Here is a 17,935-nt window from a genome sequence, read left to right as displayed (position 1 = left end):
AGGCGAAGCGGCGAACTCCAGGCGTGAAGTTTATGTGAAGAATTGGGCAATTGGGCTAATTGGGTAAGGGCTTAGGGTTGACATTATTTTGGATTGATACTTAGTTTATTAAGTTAAAAAGCCCAAACTAAATGAGCACCCCAATAATGAATTAAAAAGCCTAAAATAAATAAGCCCACTTTTCAGTCTTCTTCTTCCCCAATTTTCAGTTTCAGATTTTAAAGTTGAGGCGGAGACGGAGTCGGGGCTCGGCGGTTCACTACGGGGCGGAGACGGTCGGAGCACAGCGGTATAAGAGGGGTTCGAGGTCTGGCGCCGGCCAAGCCCCCGCTGGCGCGGGGGCTTGGCTCTGAGTAGATCCGTCGCTGTTCAAATGCATGGAATGGCTAGCCTATTTATAGACTCAGTCCATTGCAGGTGTCAACCAGCCTTGATGGCGGCTGTCATCATTGCGAGGTTGTAACCACCGGACGTTACAACCCGTTACGAGAGCAGAAGAGGCTGATCCTGGACGTATGTATCTCGACATGCTGCGCTTCTAGGTTCGTTCACGACGTGGACTTCATCACGTGTCAGCCACGTTGGCTTTACCGCGTCATACTGACGAGGTGTCATCCCGCTTGGCTCACTGATGTGGAAACCGTGGTGGTCTAAAAAGAACTAGACCAGCCTCGGGTCAGACCCAAGCACCGAGCCACACGACCAGGCCCAAAGAACAGTCTAAAGACCACCCAAAGCACGGGCTCGCGGTGTGGCGGGCGGCGACAGGGCGCGTGTGTGGGTTCTATAATCCATCTTAATCCACTATAATTGTTACATGTAATAATCCTTCCTATTACTTGTTTAATAAGGTTGTTACTTTCAATATGAGATAATTAACTCTCTTAATTAATCTCATGACTTCTCTCATAGCTCATTTAATTAGTTCACAATTTTGCACAACTTTAATTCATTATTTCTTACCATTAAGAATCGGATTTGAAAAAATAAATATTCTATGATCATCTACTCTGAACGTAAATCCACGTTATATCATTTAATTTTATAAAATTAAATGTTCATCGTTGGCCAAAATCTTTTGACCGGGCGTACTATTCCAACATTTGTATATACCCGAAAAGAAAGGAAACGCCGAAAGGGCGATATCAATTTTGATGGTGCATGTTGCAAGAGCGCAGCCAACTGAATGGTTGGGAAATAAAAGAAACACTTGGTTTGTTAGATACCACACATTTCTCTTCAAAACATAAGTTCTATATTTTTCATTTTCATTGTTTTTCACCGAAAATATTCTTTTTCCTCTGTTGGATTTTTCCTTTTATTTTTCATTTTCATTGTTTTTCACCGAAAATATTCTTTTCTTCTGTTAGATTTTTCCTTTAGAATCTTTATTCTTGTAAAATTTTATTTTATATTATATCAAATCAATTCATTTTCCCTAAGAATAAATATGCCTTGGTACTTGATGAATCAATTAGTAATCTTATATAGTATTTCTTCGGTTTTCAAGCTACCTTTATTCTTTTTATTTCAATAAAGCTTATGTTTTCATCATTCTGAAAACTCAAGCCCAAAATTTAATGGATTTTTCTTGGAATCAAGCTAAATTTGTAAAAGTCGAATTTAATTAAAAGGAAGAGAACAAAAGAAAAATTGAAAGACGAGAAATGGCATGTGCATGATAATTGTAGAGTAACTGGTCCAATCCCTCTTCCGCTATTTCTGTTGGTATTTGTTACATAAATAGTACTCCAGTTCTTTCTCTACCCCACATCCAAATATATTAATTTCCCAATTTTGACAATAAAAATAGATCCAACCAACAACTTAAAAACTGAAACACCATCACAATAAAGGTATAATAATGAGATATTCCGGAAACCAAAAATAAACAACAATGAAAATTTTTTGTGTGAGCTCCTCCTCATTGTGAGTTTTAACTAAGAGTGATGCTAAATGGCCACATTATGGCCAGCCACACATGATTAATTTAGTTGATTTGCGGATATCAGAAAATTAAAAGTACTCAAATATCCTTCTCCCATTTTCAGTCTTTTTGTTTCCCTCCATCGATTATTGAGAATTCAGCCTCTTTCAAATTTCAAATTTAGATGCATTAATTACTCCTTAATAGCAGATTTTATTACTTTACTTAATGAGAGTGTAATCTATCATCTCTTGTAAGATTTTAGTACTGTACATGTTAGTGATGGAATGATGGTACGACAAATGCCATTTTAGTAGTAACATTTTACTTTCTTAATATTATAAAATCAAATTATAGATTAACAAATCTATTTATAAATTTAAATTATACTATAATGAATCTTAGTTATAAATTTTAAAAAGAAAAATTTATACGATAAGTGTATTAATAAACTCAGTTAAAGAAAGTCAATTCTAATGAAAATGATAATTGAACAAATCAATCTACTACTTTTTGTATTCTATTATTTAAATTTAATTGAACAATTAATGTGAATTTTAGATACAAATAAACAATTGAATAGCGATTAATGTATAACTTTAATTTAAATTTAAAAAAGAATAAAGTATCCAACTTAACCTAAAATTCACATATAATATATAATTGAATCTAAACACTATTGATTGTTCGATTTGCTCTAAGACTCAATTAAATTGAGTAATAGTATTAATAAAAATTCTAGAGTGTATCAAATTGATTCATATACCTTTTATATTTTATTTTCAGTTGTGGTTGGGCAATTAGGATAAATTTTAGATTCAAATGAACAATTCGAAGTGAATCTAAGCACTATTCAATTGCTCAATTAAATTCTATAATTACATCTTATAAAAAAGTGAATCTAAGTATTATTGAATTGCTTAATTGATTCTATGTTTAATTAACTCTAAGTTTGATTGAATTGTTAGTTACATTTTACAATTAAGTGAATCTAAGTACTTTTAAATGGCTCAATTGATTCTATGTTCAATCAACTATTTAATTGAATTATATAGCTACATCTTATAATCAAGTGAATCGAAGCACTATTGAATTGTTCAATGCTTCAATTGATAGTACTATATTCAATTAACTCAAGTTTAGTTGGATTGTTTATTAAATCTTATAATCGAGTGAATCTAAAAAGTATTGAATTGTTCAATTGTTTCTCAGCCCAATTGAATAATTTAGTTGTGTCTTATTCTTTAATTAAATACCAAACCAATTTATTTTCGATTGAATAATTTGATTTTAAAATTTATGTATTTGTTTGATTATATGATGATCTTTGTTGTTATTTTTCAAATCAGTAAAATTTTAATTATTACCGTCGTTGCATTATCCACACTAAAGTAACAATGTCGTCGAGAATATCATCGTCGTTGGAAACTTTTTTCCTACTCAAAAGCGGTGTCAAAATACGTGGCTTGAGAATTACAACTTGCCTCAAACAACATGTTTCGGTTTGAAATTTTAAGGTAAAATTATAAATTCCATGAATAAAAAGTCTTATATAATTAATGCTTGATTAAAAGTTAGTAACAAATTTTTACCTTATATAATTAATCAGTTTATTCTTAATTATAGTAAAATATAAACTGTTAATGTTATAAGGTCTATTAACATTATTTTTGAACTTATGCCATAAAACATGTTTAGTTATGTTCTTATTATACTTTAGATTACTATGTTATTTGTAAATGTAAATTTTACGTGTACTTATTAGAGTATGCCGTAAGCTGTTAAAATAGAAATAATTAAAACAATTTTTGCAGTAGTTGGGAAGAGAGAATAGTAAGTATGGGCCCAACTCCCAATACATCTTCTTCCTCCTGCTTCTAGTTTCCAATGCTATACGCCATATTTGCAATCTCGATTCTTCAAAAACAATCAAACAGCTTCTCTCTATTGATTTTTGGTCACAAATAGACATATTGTCAGCAAACTTCGTGCTGTTATCTCCTCAAGCAATAGAAATTGATTCAATTGATACACCCAGTTATGTCATTCGGAAAGGAAGCCGAAATCTGTTCGGTTTAAACTTTAAAGATCCAGCTGAAAACGGAAAAGGTCCCACGTAGGAGACGTCAGGTCTTAGTTTTGTTTGAGACTAAGTTTTTCTTCAAATTATTGGCTTTATCTTGTGTATTGCTTTGAGAAATACTCATACAATATGCTCTGCTGCAGCCATGAGTCCGTCGAGTTGACCAGAAATACTCATAAAAAATCAACACTTATTTGCTAGACTTGACGTGAAGCTAAGCTCAGAGAATAAATTAGTTATTGTAAATTAGGGATTTTGTGCGCAAATCATTATGAAAATAAAATTGGCTCCATTTCGTGGAAATGCTGGCGGGAGAATAATATTAAGAGGGGGAGAAGAAGAGAAAAGTCTGCCAATTTCTCTTCCGATTATGAAAAGGGTATACAAGTAAAATCAACAATTACTAAACCGAAAATTTTAAGTACCCCGATTTTTTTATACTACTTAACCAGTTTATGGCTGACCATAATGTGGCCACGTAGCATTTCCCTTAAACTAAAAGTAGTAATTTATAGCTTGTTCATAAAAAAATACTTTTTGTTAAAAAGTTATTCTTCTTATAACTGACTTTCAAAATGAATGTATCGATATATAGTTTTATATTGATTTTTTATCAATTGAAATTTATGGTCAAATTTTAATCTTGAGATCTTATAAAAACGACATCAATTTAATCATTTTTGTCCTAATTTCATCTGAACTTTAATTTTAGAGCATGTGGATTGGTATGCACAAATTAATGAAATGAGAATGAAATAGTTTAACAAGAAAGATGTCAGGTCATCTATAAGTAAACCACAAAATATAACTCGTAGAATCATGCCACATTCACTGAATTTCAAGACTCGAAAAAGAATAAACGAACTAATCGGCACTTTTACAATTGAAAAAATATATTACAATGTAGTAATATGTAATAACACGAAACCTCTTGCATACATGTACTCTGCTCAAAGCTCCAATTAATTGGAGAAATTAAATTCATGCAGAATCAGAGTATAAACCCCTCATGTGGTTATAGATATAATTTTTCATTTCGAAACTATATATATAGTTCTCTAGCATAAAACACCCAAGTTCACCTAATTTAATTTTTTGAACCAGGTAACTGCTGTTGCATTTGTTGGTACATAGCTGCCAGCCTGCTATAAGCATCCATCGTCATCGGCTACATCGAATAAAGTATAAACATTAGCATACACTAATAATAAGGGCCGTTTGATAAAATAAAACATGATAACAACACACATTTTAGGTCATTTTTAAGACAGATCTACCCTAGCAAACATACTATAGTACTAAATGTGATAGCCAAGTTAGATTTTATAAAATTAGTGACACTTTATATAATCAAAATGATACTCACTTGAGATTGACATGCAAGGAGTGCTGCTAAAGGGTCCGGCATGGGAGGAGGAGGAGGCGGCAAACAGTCGCCTCCTCCATTGTTCCAAGTGGCGGGTGGGACGGGCATGAAGCCAGCGGTTGGTTGGGGGCGGGGGATGGTGTTCATGTCCATAACCCCCATCCCCATACCCATACCCATGCCCATGCATCCCATCATAGACATCTGAAGCTGCTGCTGTTGCATCGCTAATGGCAGCATCATGGATGGCATGTTCATCCTACTCATCATGTGCACTTGAGCCTGCAATTGCTTCAAGTACTCTATCACCTCATCCAACATTGATGCTTTGTCATTCTGAAACAAATAATTAATAGTAATAAACAGAGGTCAATTGAGATCCATCTATCAAAATTAGTTTTTCATGATAGGGGAAAATTTCTATTATTGATGTAGGGATAGGCATGCACATGAATGATTGACATTAGAAGACAAGCATATGTATGTAAGTAGACATGTAATTTTCCAAGTCCCTACATAGAAGGACTAATGTGGGTGATATTGTCTTGACAAGAAACAACTCTGTGTCTATTTGTCTGAAAATAAAGATTTGTATGTGGACTCTATTCTTCCTATAGTTATGCAAAATTGACATTCACATCAAATTATTGGATAATTCTAAGCTCTATAGCATGTATAGCCAATCATACAAATAAAATTTGTAAAAAACAAACGAATAGTATTGAAAAGTGCAAGAACATATGATAAGAATTTTATCTATAATTTTATAATTAAAATGTATGTCTGCATCAAATAAGTGGTGCAAAAGCAGATGGGGTCGATAGCTTTTAATGTGGTTTGGTGTCCACAGTGAATAACTTGTTACCTTCCTATAGTAATGGGGGCATTTTTTATTTATTGCAGCATATTCATTCAAGTGCCTCAAAAAAAAAAATAGTTATACTTTCCATCATGGGTCAAATATACATGCTAATGTTTATGAATTTTCCCAATAATTGCAAAAGGTGCTAATTGCTGTGAAATGATTGATGGTCCTTTTAGTGAGTAAAACATAAATATGGATGAAGTGAATTTGTTGTTTAGATCAACAAATTAATTTGACTAGTCTTGATCAAGATACCTTGCTGGAATTCGGGACCAATTTCTGCAGTGTCTTCATTCTCTGGTTAATTTTGTCTCTTCGTTTCTGAGGTACCAAAAATGGATATATTATTAAATAGAGATGGTATGATTGAGTTTAAACTTTAAAGCATGATTGCCTTTTCCCACATTTTTTAATTCAACAAAAAAGTTAAAGATGGTGAGAAAAGAAACGTACACGTTCGGATTGGTTATGAATTGCGGCTGCCCTACTCCTTTTTGTACAAACTGAGGATTTTCCATTGTCTCTTCTTCGCCCATCCTCCTCATCTCCATTTCTCTACAATACAATATTACTATTATATGCCAATTCTTATACTACTACTACTACTACTACCATATTTCAAACAAAACATATATTCTGCTATAAATAACACTACTAACTTCTAACGTCAATTCTTATCAATATATTCCAAAAATAAGAAATACACTCCCTAATGTCGTTATTAATTATATCTCATATTTGACCAGAATAAATTTTAAAATATTATCTAATTTTGTTAAGAAAAGTGAATTTAAAAAATTACTATAATATAAATTATATTTTTATATATTAATTTTGTCATGTGGTTTGCGTATCAAAAATAATAAAAATGAAATAAAATGACAGTATATGCATCGAAGAAAAATGAAAAAGATTGTTAATGGTAACTAGAGGGAGTATTGTCTATATTTTCTTTAATGGTAAATGCCGCAATTTCTACCGACTTAAAAAAAACATAAATGGGATTTGGTATGCAGTACATTCGTAAATGCACAGTTTTTTAACAAAAAGAAAAAAATTGAAGACAAAATGAAAGAGAAAAAAAAAAGATTAAAGAGTTGGAGCGTACATCAGATGCCCGAGACCTGCTGTGAAGAGAAACGGAGTCACGGTCGTCGGCGGAGGTCTTCGTGTACTCTTGGCCGGAGATGGTGTTCTCCAGCGACGTCGTCGACGTGAACCCGGCGCCACCGAACGTCTGGACGCTCTCGCGCACGACGTCCAGCGGCGCCGCGCACGAGCCCACGCGCGTGGAGCACTCCTGGCGCTCGTGCCCGTGGACGTTTGTGGCGCAGGGCACGAGCGCGTCCATTGTGGCGGTGACGGACCCGGTGGGGCCCGGGTTCGCCATCGCGGCGCAGTGGCTCTCAAACCACGGCATCAGGTACTTGGCATCGGGCGGCGGCGGGTAGAAGGCGGCTTGGTTGACGATGGACTCGAGCGTGCCGCCAGCGCGTGGCTTGTCCCAAGTCGCGGGAGAGGCAGACGCGCTTTGTTTGCCCACCACGCGCGGGACGCCGAGGCCATGCATGGCTAGTTGACCATTTTCCCAAGTTAGCTCTGCAACTTCGTAGTCCAACCTGAAATAATATTATATTTTAATACTCTCTTTGTTTCCATAGAAATAGACCTTGCAGCAATAAAGAAGGCTTACGAAGGAACGTCTTGAGGGGAATTGGATTGGTACTTAATCTTGGAGCAATCGTCGAGATCCCAACTCGGTACACATTGATTCATGGCTATGATCTTGAAAAATAGAAAATTGAATAGTGTTTGAGCATTTGGGGAAAATATAAGGAGAGAAGGTGAGTGATACTATAGAAAAAGGGAATACTTTCTTTTTAGGTTCAATATATGTGGGTGTGGGCTCTTTCAGAGGGATCTAATTACTATTCATAAAGATAAGAACAAAGCATAATTTGAGATAGAGAGAGACAGGGAGAGGGAGAGTGAATGGTCCATGATCCATGAGAAGAAAATTATGGTATTATTTGCATGAATTGTGAAAGAGATCTTTTGTAAGGAAAATTGGTACTTGAACACAAATATATAAAGGTGGACTGAATAACTTTTTTGAGGGCGAAGGATGGCATAAATATGCAATCATTTGCATACACTCATGCAGAAATATATATTCCTATTAACTATTTTTATGTACCTATAATACTTTATTCGTTCGTTAAATAGCATGTATAACATGAATTTTAATGAAATTAATTGATGTAAAATATTCCCACGTTTAAAGGTAATACTAGTATGAATAATAATTAAAGAAAAGTATTGTAATTAAATAAAGAAAGTAGTTTAACGTATGGTAGAAACAGAATACATCACTCCATAAATAAGAAAAGACAAACTTATATACTCATATAATAATTAAATGATAAATGATTATTTTTAAAAGGACGGAGAGAGTCCTGTCCCTGCCCATAAGAAACGCAGTTTCATGATTTATTTTGTTTTCTCATTGGAAAATAGTTTTATTTTTCTTATTTTGGTTCAATCAGCCTAATTATTTCATATTTATTTATGGTAAAAATTTTTTTATTAATAATGCCGGTAATATTTTTTACTAACAATACTTAAATATCTTTATTATTTATTAAAATTTATTGTATAATATTGTTGGATACTCTTTTCGGCCCAAGGTAGTTGAATCGTTTGTTTTTCATGCTCAATTTTGAAAAAAAGATACTCTAGTAAATAGTTACAACAATTCTGTTTTATTGATAGTATGGAGATATTTTTCTATATAATCAATGGAATGAAGCATTACGATTTTATGACATGTCATGTGCTTTTGCTTATTTTATGCACTTATTTTCGGGTCAGTATTCAGATTTTACAACATCTGAAATGATAGGACAACTTCTTTCGGATTATTAATTTTTCAAATTGTCTCAATCAAAATATAGTGGTTGAAATAAAAGCACCTCACCTAGTGAAATCAATGTGTGGATGCAGGCGTTTTGATAAATTCAAATTCATAAAACACTCTCCTATTTATAGATCAAATGTTTGATTCATCAAAATGTGTGAATACAGCGACAGCATGTGTAAAAAATAAAATGAAAATGTGTACAAAAATCACAACTTAAGAGTCAATTAAGTTGGAAATTGAACACGAATTTTAAATTAATGCAAAGTGACATGTATTTTCAAATTTTAACACATTAAATTAACATTTTTTCTTGCGAACAAAGTACATGGCTAACGATCTTTCACCTCCGTGCAAATATAGGATATGATGAACACATAATGTTGCCTTGGCCAAATACTCTGTGGTTATATTTTTATAAACATTTAATTAAATTTTAAGGAAAATAATAAAAAATAATGGAGTATTTTCACTATTGTCGATTTACAAGTGATTGACTTTCCATTCACCTTACAAATGATCAATTTTATTTTTTTTAAAAACAATTCATTTATTCTCTATCATACTCCCTCCGTCCATGAAAAATAGAGCAAATTCATTTTCTGCACTCGTTTTGAAAAAATGATAATAAATACTTAAAGTGGAGAGAAAGTAAAGTACGAGAGAGAATAGAAGTCTCTTGTATATATTATTCTATCTCTTACTTTTCTTTCTCTCCACTTTAACTATTTATTATCATTTTTTCAAAACGAGTTAGAAAATGAAAGTGACCTATTTTTCGTAGACGGAGGGAGTATTTTGTTCTCTTTTAATTTCTCTATTTTTATATATTTCTTACTTTATTATCTCTTTATTTAACTCAATAAATATTATTTCCTTAAATCTTTCGTTTGAAAAGAAATTAATCACTTATAATGAGACCAATGAAGTAATAATTAGGACTACTTAGACGAAAACAGAGAACAAGTAGACTCTATTTACAACGTTAAATAAGAGTTTAGTTGAAGATGAATTCATCTCTTTTACTACATTACTAATCATTATTTTTTGCATTCCAAGTTAATTGATGCGTTCTTTTCTAATATTGTGTGTTGGGGATTGGTGGTGCACTGTGCACACTCGAACTCCACTTTAGTATGATATTGTTCACTTTGGACAAAGTCATCATAGTTGTGCTTTTGGGGTACTTCCTAAAAGGCCTCGTACTAATGGAGTTGGAGTATCCCATATATATATGCTTTCAACTCGTGTTCATTCTCCAATGTGGAATATTGTTTGCCTCCACAATCCTCCCCTCAAACTAAGACCACCAGACCAAGACCACATGTCGACCACACATGTTACATGTCACCACAGGTCTTGATCGAGCTCACACAGAGACATTGGAGAACTTCCAAGCGCAATCCATCGAACCCCAAGCCACACAGGCCCCGCCCTGAACCAGGGCTCTGATACCACAGTTGGGGATCGGTGGTGTACTCTCGAACTCCATATTAGTTTGATATTGTCTGCTTTGGGCAAAGCTCTCACGATTTTGCTCTTGGGGTATCCCAAAAGGCCTCATACTAATGGAGTTGGGGTACACATATATTTGCTTGCAACTCTCGTTCATTCTTCAATGTGGGATATTGTTTGCCCCTACAATCCTCCCCTCAAACTTGGGCAAAACCTTCACGGTTTTACTCTAGGGGTACTTCCCAAAAGGCCTTATACTAATGGAGTTGGGGTAGTCATATATATATGCTTGCAACCCTTGTTCATTCTCCAATGTAGAATATTATTAGCCTCCACATTATGAATGTGAAAAATAAAGTAGAAAAGAAAATTAGAAAAGAGATTATATAAATTATTTTTTATAATAAGAAAATAACTTATTTAACTTAGGTCATCACGATAAAACAAATTTATTAGCTTGAGGTAAAAAAATAATTAGTATTCAATATTAGTTGTAGACATACATAAAATTCAACGTGGAAATAAGTGGGGCCAAAAACTTGTTGTGATTTTTAGGGTACAATTTAAGTACACAAAACAAGTAATAAATCCCTAAAAATACTACCTCTGCAAGTATACAGACGTGCAATGCAGTATAAAAGGTGTCGAACCCACAAGGAGGAGATTAATTGTTAAAACTACTAAACCTAATTAAAAAGCAGTAAATTAGTTTGATTTTGAGTTTTTTTTTTGATCAAGAGGCGAGTGAAGTACTAAACGAGAAGGCAAGAAAATGCAAGAGAAACACAATAGAGAAGAAAGACTACTCCTAGCTTGTTTCGGGTTGCTTGTTCACATGAATCCTAAAATCTAATTACTTTCCAATATTTATCGGGATCGTGTTGATTTTACGCTCTCACGCAGCTGATCACTGATCGTGGAATTTTACACCTAGGATAAGCTGATCACGTCTCCTAGGCTCTACTCACCAACCCCTCACTCCTACAGTCGCATAGTAAGCTCGAGATTGGCTTCTACTAACGTTCAACACATAAGATCCACCCCGGACTATCCCCTGATCAGTTTTAGCCTAGGGTTCCTTATCTATGTTAGCTCCCTACTCCAAGTTAAAGAGACATTGAAGTTAAGGCCTTTACCGGATTAAGTTTGCTAGCAAAACCCAACACGGATTGAAATAAACACATAGACAAGAACCAAAACATGGAAATCTATCAAAACACAATCATAGATTCATATTTACAAGCTTCCCTAACAAACTAGGAGTAATCCCTAAAATCTAGCCACTCATGGTGGGCAACAATACAAGAAAACAAGTAAATGCTACCATATGGGCAAGATTAGGGAAGAATTAGCCTCAAGCTTCTTCTTCTTCCTCCGAAAAATGGACTCCAAGCCTCTTTCTCTCTCTAAAAATCGCCTCCAGCCGCCAAAAGATCCATTGGAAGTCGTGCCCTAGCTATTTAAATAGTTAGGGCCCGAAAAACAGGCCCAGTAGCATTTGCCCGGTCGGGCTATTTGCATCTTGAAAAAAACGTCGGGCGTTTTGTCATACTCTCGATCAGGTCGCGCGTTTTGCACTGCATTGCGCAGTCTTCGTAAAACAGCCGTATCTTCTTCATCCGGACTCCGATTGAGGCGTGCGAGGTATCCACGCGAAGCTCTTTCGAAGGTGAATGGAATGGTGGACTTGTAGAAGCATTTTAAGTTAATCTTGCAGGGCTGATTACTGATCAGATTTGGACCTTTGTTTTCTTCCTCCTCTCTCTTATGGATTGGTCTTTTGTCCTACAATATATCAAAATGAGTCCATTTTTCACCTAAAAATGTGTGTTAAAACAATACAATAAGGACTACAATTTGATTCACATCAGTGTTGGGCTAGGGGCGTACTGAACGTAGCTAATGCATTTTTTATTAGCACTAAATAAACCTGCAAATATACAGAGTATATATAGTATAGTTAAAGGTCAGTATCGGGATATCGAACACGGGGAAGGCAAACACAAAGTGTCTATCCTCTACTAGAACTCAATTATTATCGGGAAGAACGAAAGGTTTTGGAAACTTTTTTAAAACCGAAAACAATTAAAAGCAATTAACAACTAAATGCGAATAAAACACGGAGAAAATCGATAGAGATAAGGGAATCTCATGGATGTGCGTTCACAGTTGTGGTTATACAAATTCCAAACTACAATACCCTAGCACATTTATTACTTTGATATGACGGATCACCTAGCTTATGCTCATGCGATGCAAACGTTGATTACAATATTAGGGTTGTCAATCCTAACACGTAACTCCATAAAGCTCCTAAGACCCTTGAAAAGTCTTCACTCTCAAATAACAGTGCCGTTTTAAGGGAAGCTAACTCCAGCGTCTACTAAGTGAATCTAACTCGCTAGAACTCTCTCACAGTTATGAAGCAAGCTATATTAAATCATACAAGATTGTGTCACTCAATCATGCAACATCAGAATTACTTAGGGAAGAAACAAAGTAAAAACAAAACGGATATTAAATAAAAAAAAAGGAATTGTATAACCAAAGTCGTTACTAACACATTTCTAGAATCCTATGAATTTAGTTACACATAATGCAATAAGCTAAATACATAGATTGAAGGGAAAACAATTTGAACATAAAACTAAAGCAAATAAAACCCGTAGGTTGAATCCTTGTCGTTCTTGATATTCTTGAAATCCTTCTCCAACTCCTTGCACAATTGAAGTACTCTAGCTTTTGATCTTTGTGAATTATTTTGCAAGTAGAAGCTCTCTAGTTTGATGAAGCTTGAGGTCTTATTTATAGGGGAAAACCAATCCTTGTTGTAGAAGGAAAAGATCTTCAAAATATGGTAAATCTTGGAGCAAATCTAGGGCATCTCGGATTCGCCGCCTTTCTCCGGCGGGCCGCCGCACCTTGGCCGGCGGTCGCCGCGTTGGAGTCCAGAGACTCTGTTCCTTCGGCGGCGGACCGCCGCACGACTTCCGGCGGTCGCCGAGTGAGACGTCTCTTCCAAGTGTAATTTTTCGAGGCGGACAGCTGCACTGCTATGCCCGCCGCGGTTGCCGTCTGGCTCCAGATTTCCAGACTTTGCGTTTTGGCTCCTTTTTTTGGCTCAATTATACACATTTCTCACAAAACACGCCAAAATACCAAAATAGACAAAATATGCAAATAATGGACGTGTAGAGTGACTTTGATATAAAAAAATGGACCAAATAACGGCCTTAAAACCGTGCAATATCCGAGCGTATTAGTAGCGACAGGCTCGGACTCTCGATATTGTAGATGTGCACGACTGCAATTAGGTAGTTGGTTTATGGAGACGAGACACGTCAATTTGATTAGTGTTCCCATGTTGCTGATACAATTGGGCACGAATTGTAACGACCCGACTTAGACTGGCGGTTGTCCTCACAGACCAACACAAGTCTTTCCAACGTGCTTTGTCATCACTCAAACGCACGCTTCAGATGTAGGAGTCGTTCCTTGTCCGTACCTCTGCATCGCGTCACTCCCTGTACCTCTGCAATGCGTCACTCCCTGCTCTTGTCCAGAGTGTTACACTAATGCTTGAAGACTGTGGTGAAATTAGTGACTATTTTTGGGGCTGACTTGTTATAGATGTTGTGGCTTAAAATTAGTTGTTGTATCAAAAACTTTTAAAAAAAAGATGAAAAATGGTGAAATTAGTTGTGACTATTTTTGGGGCTGACTTATTACAGATATTGTGGCTTAAAATTTTAGCGTGATAAAGGAAAAATGAATTATAGTTAATTTTGTGGCTGATTTTGGAATCCTTTATTGTGAATGCCCTAATACTATTTTAACTATTTTTTATTTTAAATTATGTAATTATTTATTGTGTATAATAAAAAATCGTGAGAATCACATAATTATATTCTCTTCGTCTCAAGATAGTTGAGGTATTTCTTTTGGACACGAGATTTAAAAAATTGATTTATTAAAGGTTAAAGTAGAGAGAGTAAAGTAACAGAGTGAATAAAATTAAAAAGAAGAAAAAATAGTAAAATAAGAGAGTAAATAAAGTTTTCACTAAATAATAAAATGACTCAACATGGGACAAATAGAAAAGGAATATTACCCAATTAACTTAGGACGGTGGGGAGGGAGTATATTATTTCCCAAAGTGATCTAGGTTGAAGTTTCAGTTCTACTCCAAGTGGTATCGATAATTTGAAAACCGCATGTAATATCTTGTTCAGTGCAAAAGCTTGATTTGCAGTCAACTACGGCATGGTCAAATGATTGTTATGATTTGTGAATTTAGTTAGAATGAATCATATGGAGAAGTATTTAATGTACAAATTAGGGGTGCTTAAACGGTTCTCCGGTTCTCGGTTAATCGGAATCGGAACCGGAACCGATCGGTTAATTGAGGAACTGGAACTGAAAAATCCGATTCCGGTTCCGGTATCGGTCCTAACTTTTTAAATCAAATCGGTTCCAGTTCGGAACCGGAATCGACCGGTTCCTAACTGGGAATCGGATTATAATTCAATTTATTTTTATAATTTAGTATACTAATAAATCTAATTTAATTGAATTAATTTTGAATTAAAGGTAAAATAATTTGAAACATTAAATAATTTATAGATTTAAACCGTGTTAGATTTGCGAGCTTTGTTTTCTGAAGTATTTAAAATGTTTAAACCGTGAGACTTTGAATCTACAATTAGTTCCCTAATTCATTTTTTATGAACTAACTACAATGAGTAGTACATCATAAGTTTGTTTTTAATTTATTAAAGAACTTATACAAATACAATATCATTTCATATGATAGAAATTTAACTTTATAACAAATTTATGTAACAATTCATTTAACATACGATTTTAATTTATTTGTGAATAATTTATTAATTGTTCCATTATAAACCAAAAAGTCACAAAAAGATCAAATAATATTGGAAATTCGAATGAATATTTGTTTAGCCATAAAAGGAAAAATGGAATTCAATTTTAAAATTCATTTTTTTAAAACTACTATAGAATATTTTATATATTTAATACAGTATTTTTTAATTGAAATTAAATTGATTGAGTAAAAATAAAATAAAGAAGAAATAAAATAATACTCTCTCCGTCCAATAATAGGAGTCATATTTAGTTTCGGCACAGGTTTTAAAAAATGTAATGAAAAGTGAGTTGAATAAGTTAGTGGAATATGAGTCTCACTTATATATATTAGTTTTAAAATAAAATATGAGAAGAATAAGTTGATGGAATGTGGACCCTACTAACCATCTATTGTAAAAATAAAATGTGACTTTTATTGTTGGACAGACGAAAATGGTAAAATATGACTCTTAGTAAGAGATGGAGGGAGTAGAACCTATGAATAGTTAAAAAGAAATGAGATAAATTATTGTAGATGATATCTCTTAGTTAAGAACTTAAGAGATTGAATAAAAAAATTAGATAAAAATAATGTGAGGTCATTAATAATTAAGACACAACTCTCCATATAAATTAAACCACTTTTGTGGATACCCTTAAAAATACATAAGAGATACTCCCTCAAATGATGACTCACATTTCATCAAGATCATTACTATAAATAAAAAGACATTTTATAAAATAAAAATAAAAACACATTTTATCTTTTTTTTATTTCTCTCTCTTACTTTATTCTCTCTTATCGATCCACGAAATAAAGCTTACGTGAAATCACGTGCCGCTCAAAGTATTTGATAATGAGAAGCGTCTCATTAAATGATGTCCACCTAATAATCTACTACTACTAAGTTGGCATGTTGAAATCATTGTTTATCAATTTTAGAACTGATTTTGGAGTGAATTGAGATTCATAGAATTACGTCATGCATTGCGTAATCCGCGAGAAATAGGCAAAATTGGAAAAACAGAAATTCACTTATTTTTGGAGTACTGATATTGGAAAAATAACTAAACCGTGGCTCTGTTACAAACTGATTTTTGGGAAAGGCACGTACGTGAACTCGAGATTTTGGTAGCGCGTGTCAGCAGGTGAGTCGGATTGCGCGTCGGGAATGTAAACTTTGTACGGGAGCAGGGGATGAATCATTGCGACACGTCGCGTGTATTCAAGCCGCTGTAGACACGGAGATGGAGAGAGGTCCAAGTAAAATTCCACGCGCTCTGTATAAGCTGTCATTTCACGCTCAGGATAAGCGTTCCCTCTTACGTTAATTAATTAAATAATGCATGTACACTTTGATATTTTCATTCACTGATTAGGAGATCTTCAATTTATTTTATCGAGGTTGATAGTGGAACTGTTTTCACATTATTAAATGAATAATTTCACAAATAATAGTAATTTTTTGAACGCTTTCATTCTACTCCCTCCGTCCTACAAAAATGTCATATTTATGGAATGACACAGGATTTTAGGAGATTTTATTTTGTATGTTAGATGGAGAGAGAAAATATATATTTATATTATTGTGAGAGAAAACTTTTTTCAAAAATGAAAATATGACATCTTTTATGGGACAAATTAAAAAGGAAAGTGTGATATCTTTTATGGGACAGAGGCAGCATTAACTCATGACTCATGTATAGAGATGCCCAAGGTTTTCGGTTCAGGCGGTTAACTGCGGAACCGTAACCGGCGGTTCCGGTTCCGAACCGAAACCGTAAGATTTAAATCAAACCGAAACTGTCACTTTTGGATATATAGGAAATGTTTGTTTTATAAATGTAGTGGTAGTCAGGTAGTAGCTTTTATCGTGCAGTGCGTAATTTATTGTTCGTTTTTACTATAATCTAGCACACAGAATTCGTAAATCATAGTACTCCTTATTTGTATGCATAGCATTACACTCAAGTCATTGGTCTCAATATAATAAAATTACATACTATATGTAACACACATTTGAAAGATGCTAATTTGAAATCGAATAGGAATGCCTCCGTCAATCTTTTTGTCACACTGGGATGTCCTATTTTGGGTCAAATTGGGATTTATTTAAGCGATCCAATTTATAGCTTGGATTACTATTCCCCCAAAACGTAAGGTCATTCGCAACGCTATCTCTTATCCGTCTCTTAACCGTCTCATCTCTTCACTATTCATGGGCCCCACTGTACTTTTCAGCTCATCTCTTAACTAAGAGACAGCACCTGCAACCCTCCATCTCTTAACCATCTCTTAACTATTCATTCAATTTCATTTTTTATTTTTAATTCCAACAAATTCAATTAATAAAAAACACACTTCATTATAAATAAAATAAAATTACAATTTAAAATACATAAAAAAATAAAAAAAGACATAATTAAAAAACTAGAAATTACAAATTGCACACTTA

At 34.1% G+C, this 17,935-nt stretch overlaps 1 protein-coding gene across 1 annotated transcript; it reads right to left on the bottom strand.

Moving 5' to 3' along the window:
- Positions 1-4,866: 4,866 nt before the first annotated feature.
- Positions 4,867-8,274, bottom strand: LOC125192311 (transcription factor UNE10-like). Its single transcript, XM_048089848.1, has 6 exons — positions 7,935-8,274; positions 7,350-7,860; positions 6,695-6,796; positions 6,497-6,562; positions 5,377-5,712; positions 4,867-5,178 (listed from the first exon to the last, which is right to left on the bottom strand). Exons 1-6 carry the CDS (start codon positions 8,015-8,017, stop codon positions 5,098-5,100), a joined length of 1,179 nt encoding a protein of 392 aa, XP_047945805.1. The 5' UTR covers positions 8,018-8,274; the 3' UTR covers positions 4,867-5,097.
- Positions 8,275-17,935: the final 9,661 nt, after the last annotated feature.

The sequence above is a fragment of the Salvia hispanica genome, chromosome 6, assembly GCF_023119035.1.
Source record: "Salvia hispanica cultivar TCC Black 2014 chromosome 6, UniMelb_Shisp_WGS_1.0, whole genome shotgun sequence".
In the NCBI taxonomy this organism is placed as follows: domain Eukaryota; kingdom Viridiplantae; phylum Streptophyta; class Magnoliopsida; order Lamiales; family Lamiaceae; genus Salvia; species Salvia hispanica.
Note: the sequence above shows the minus strand (reverse complement) of the source record. Positions and strands in the feature narration are given on the sequence as shown.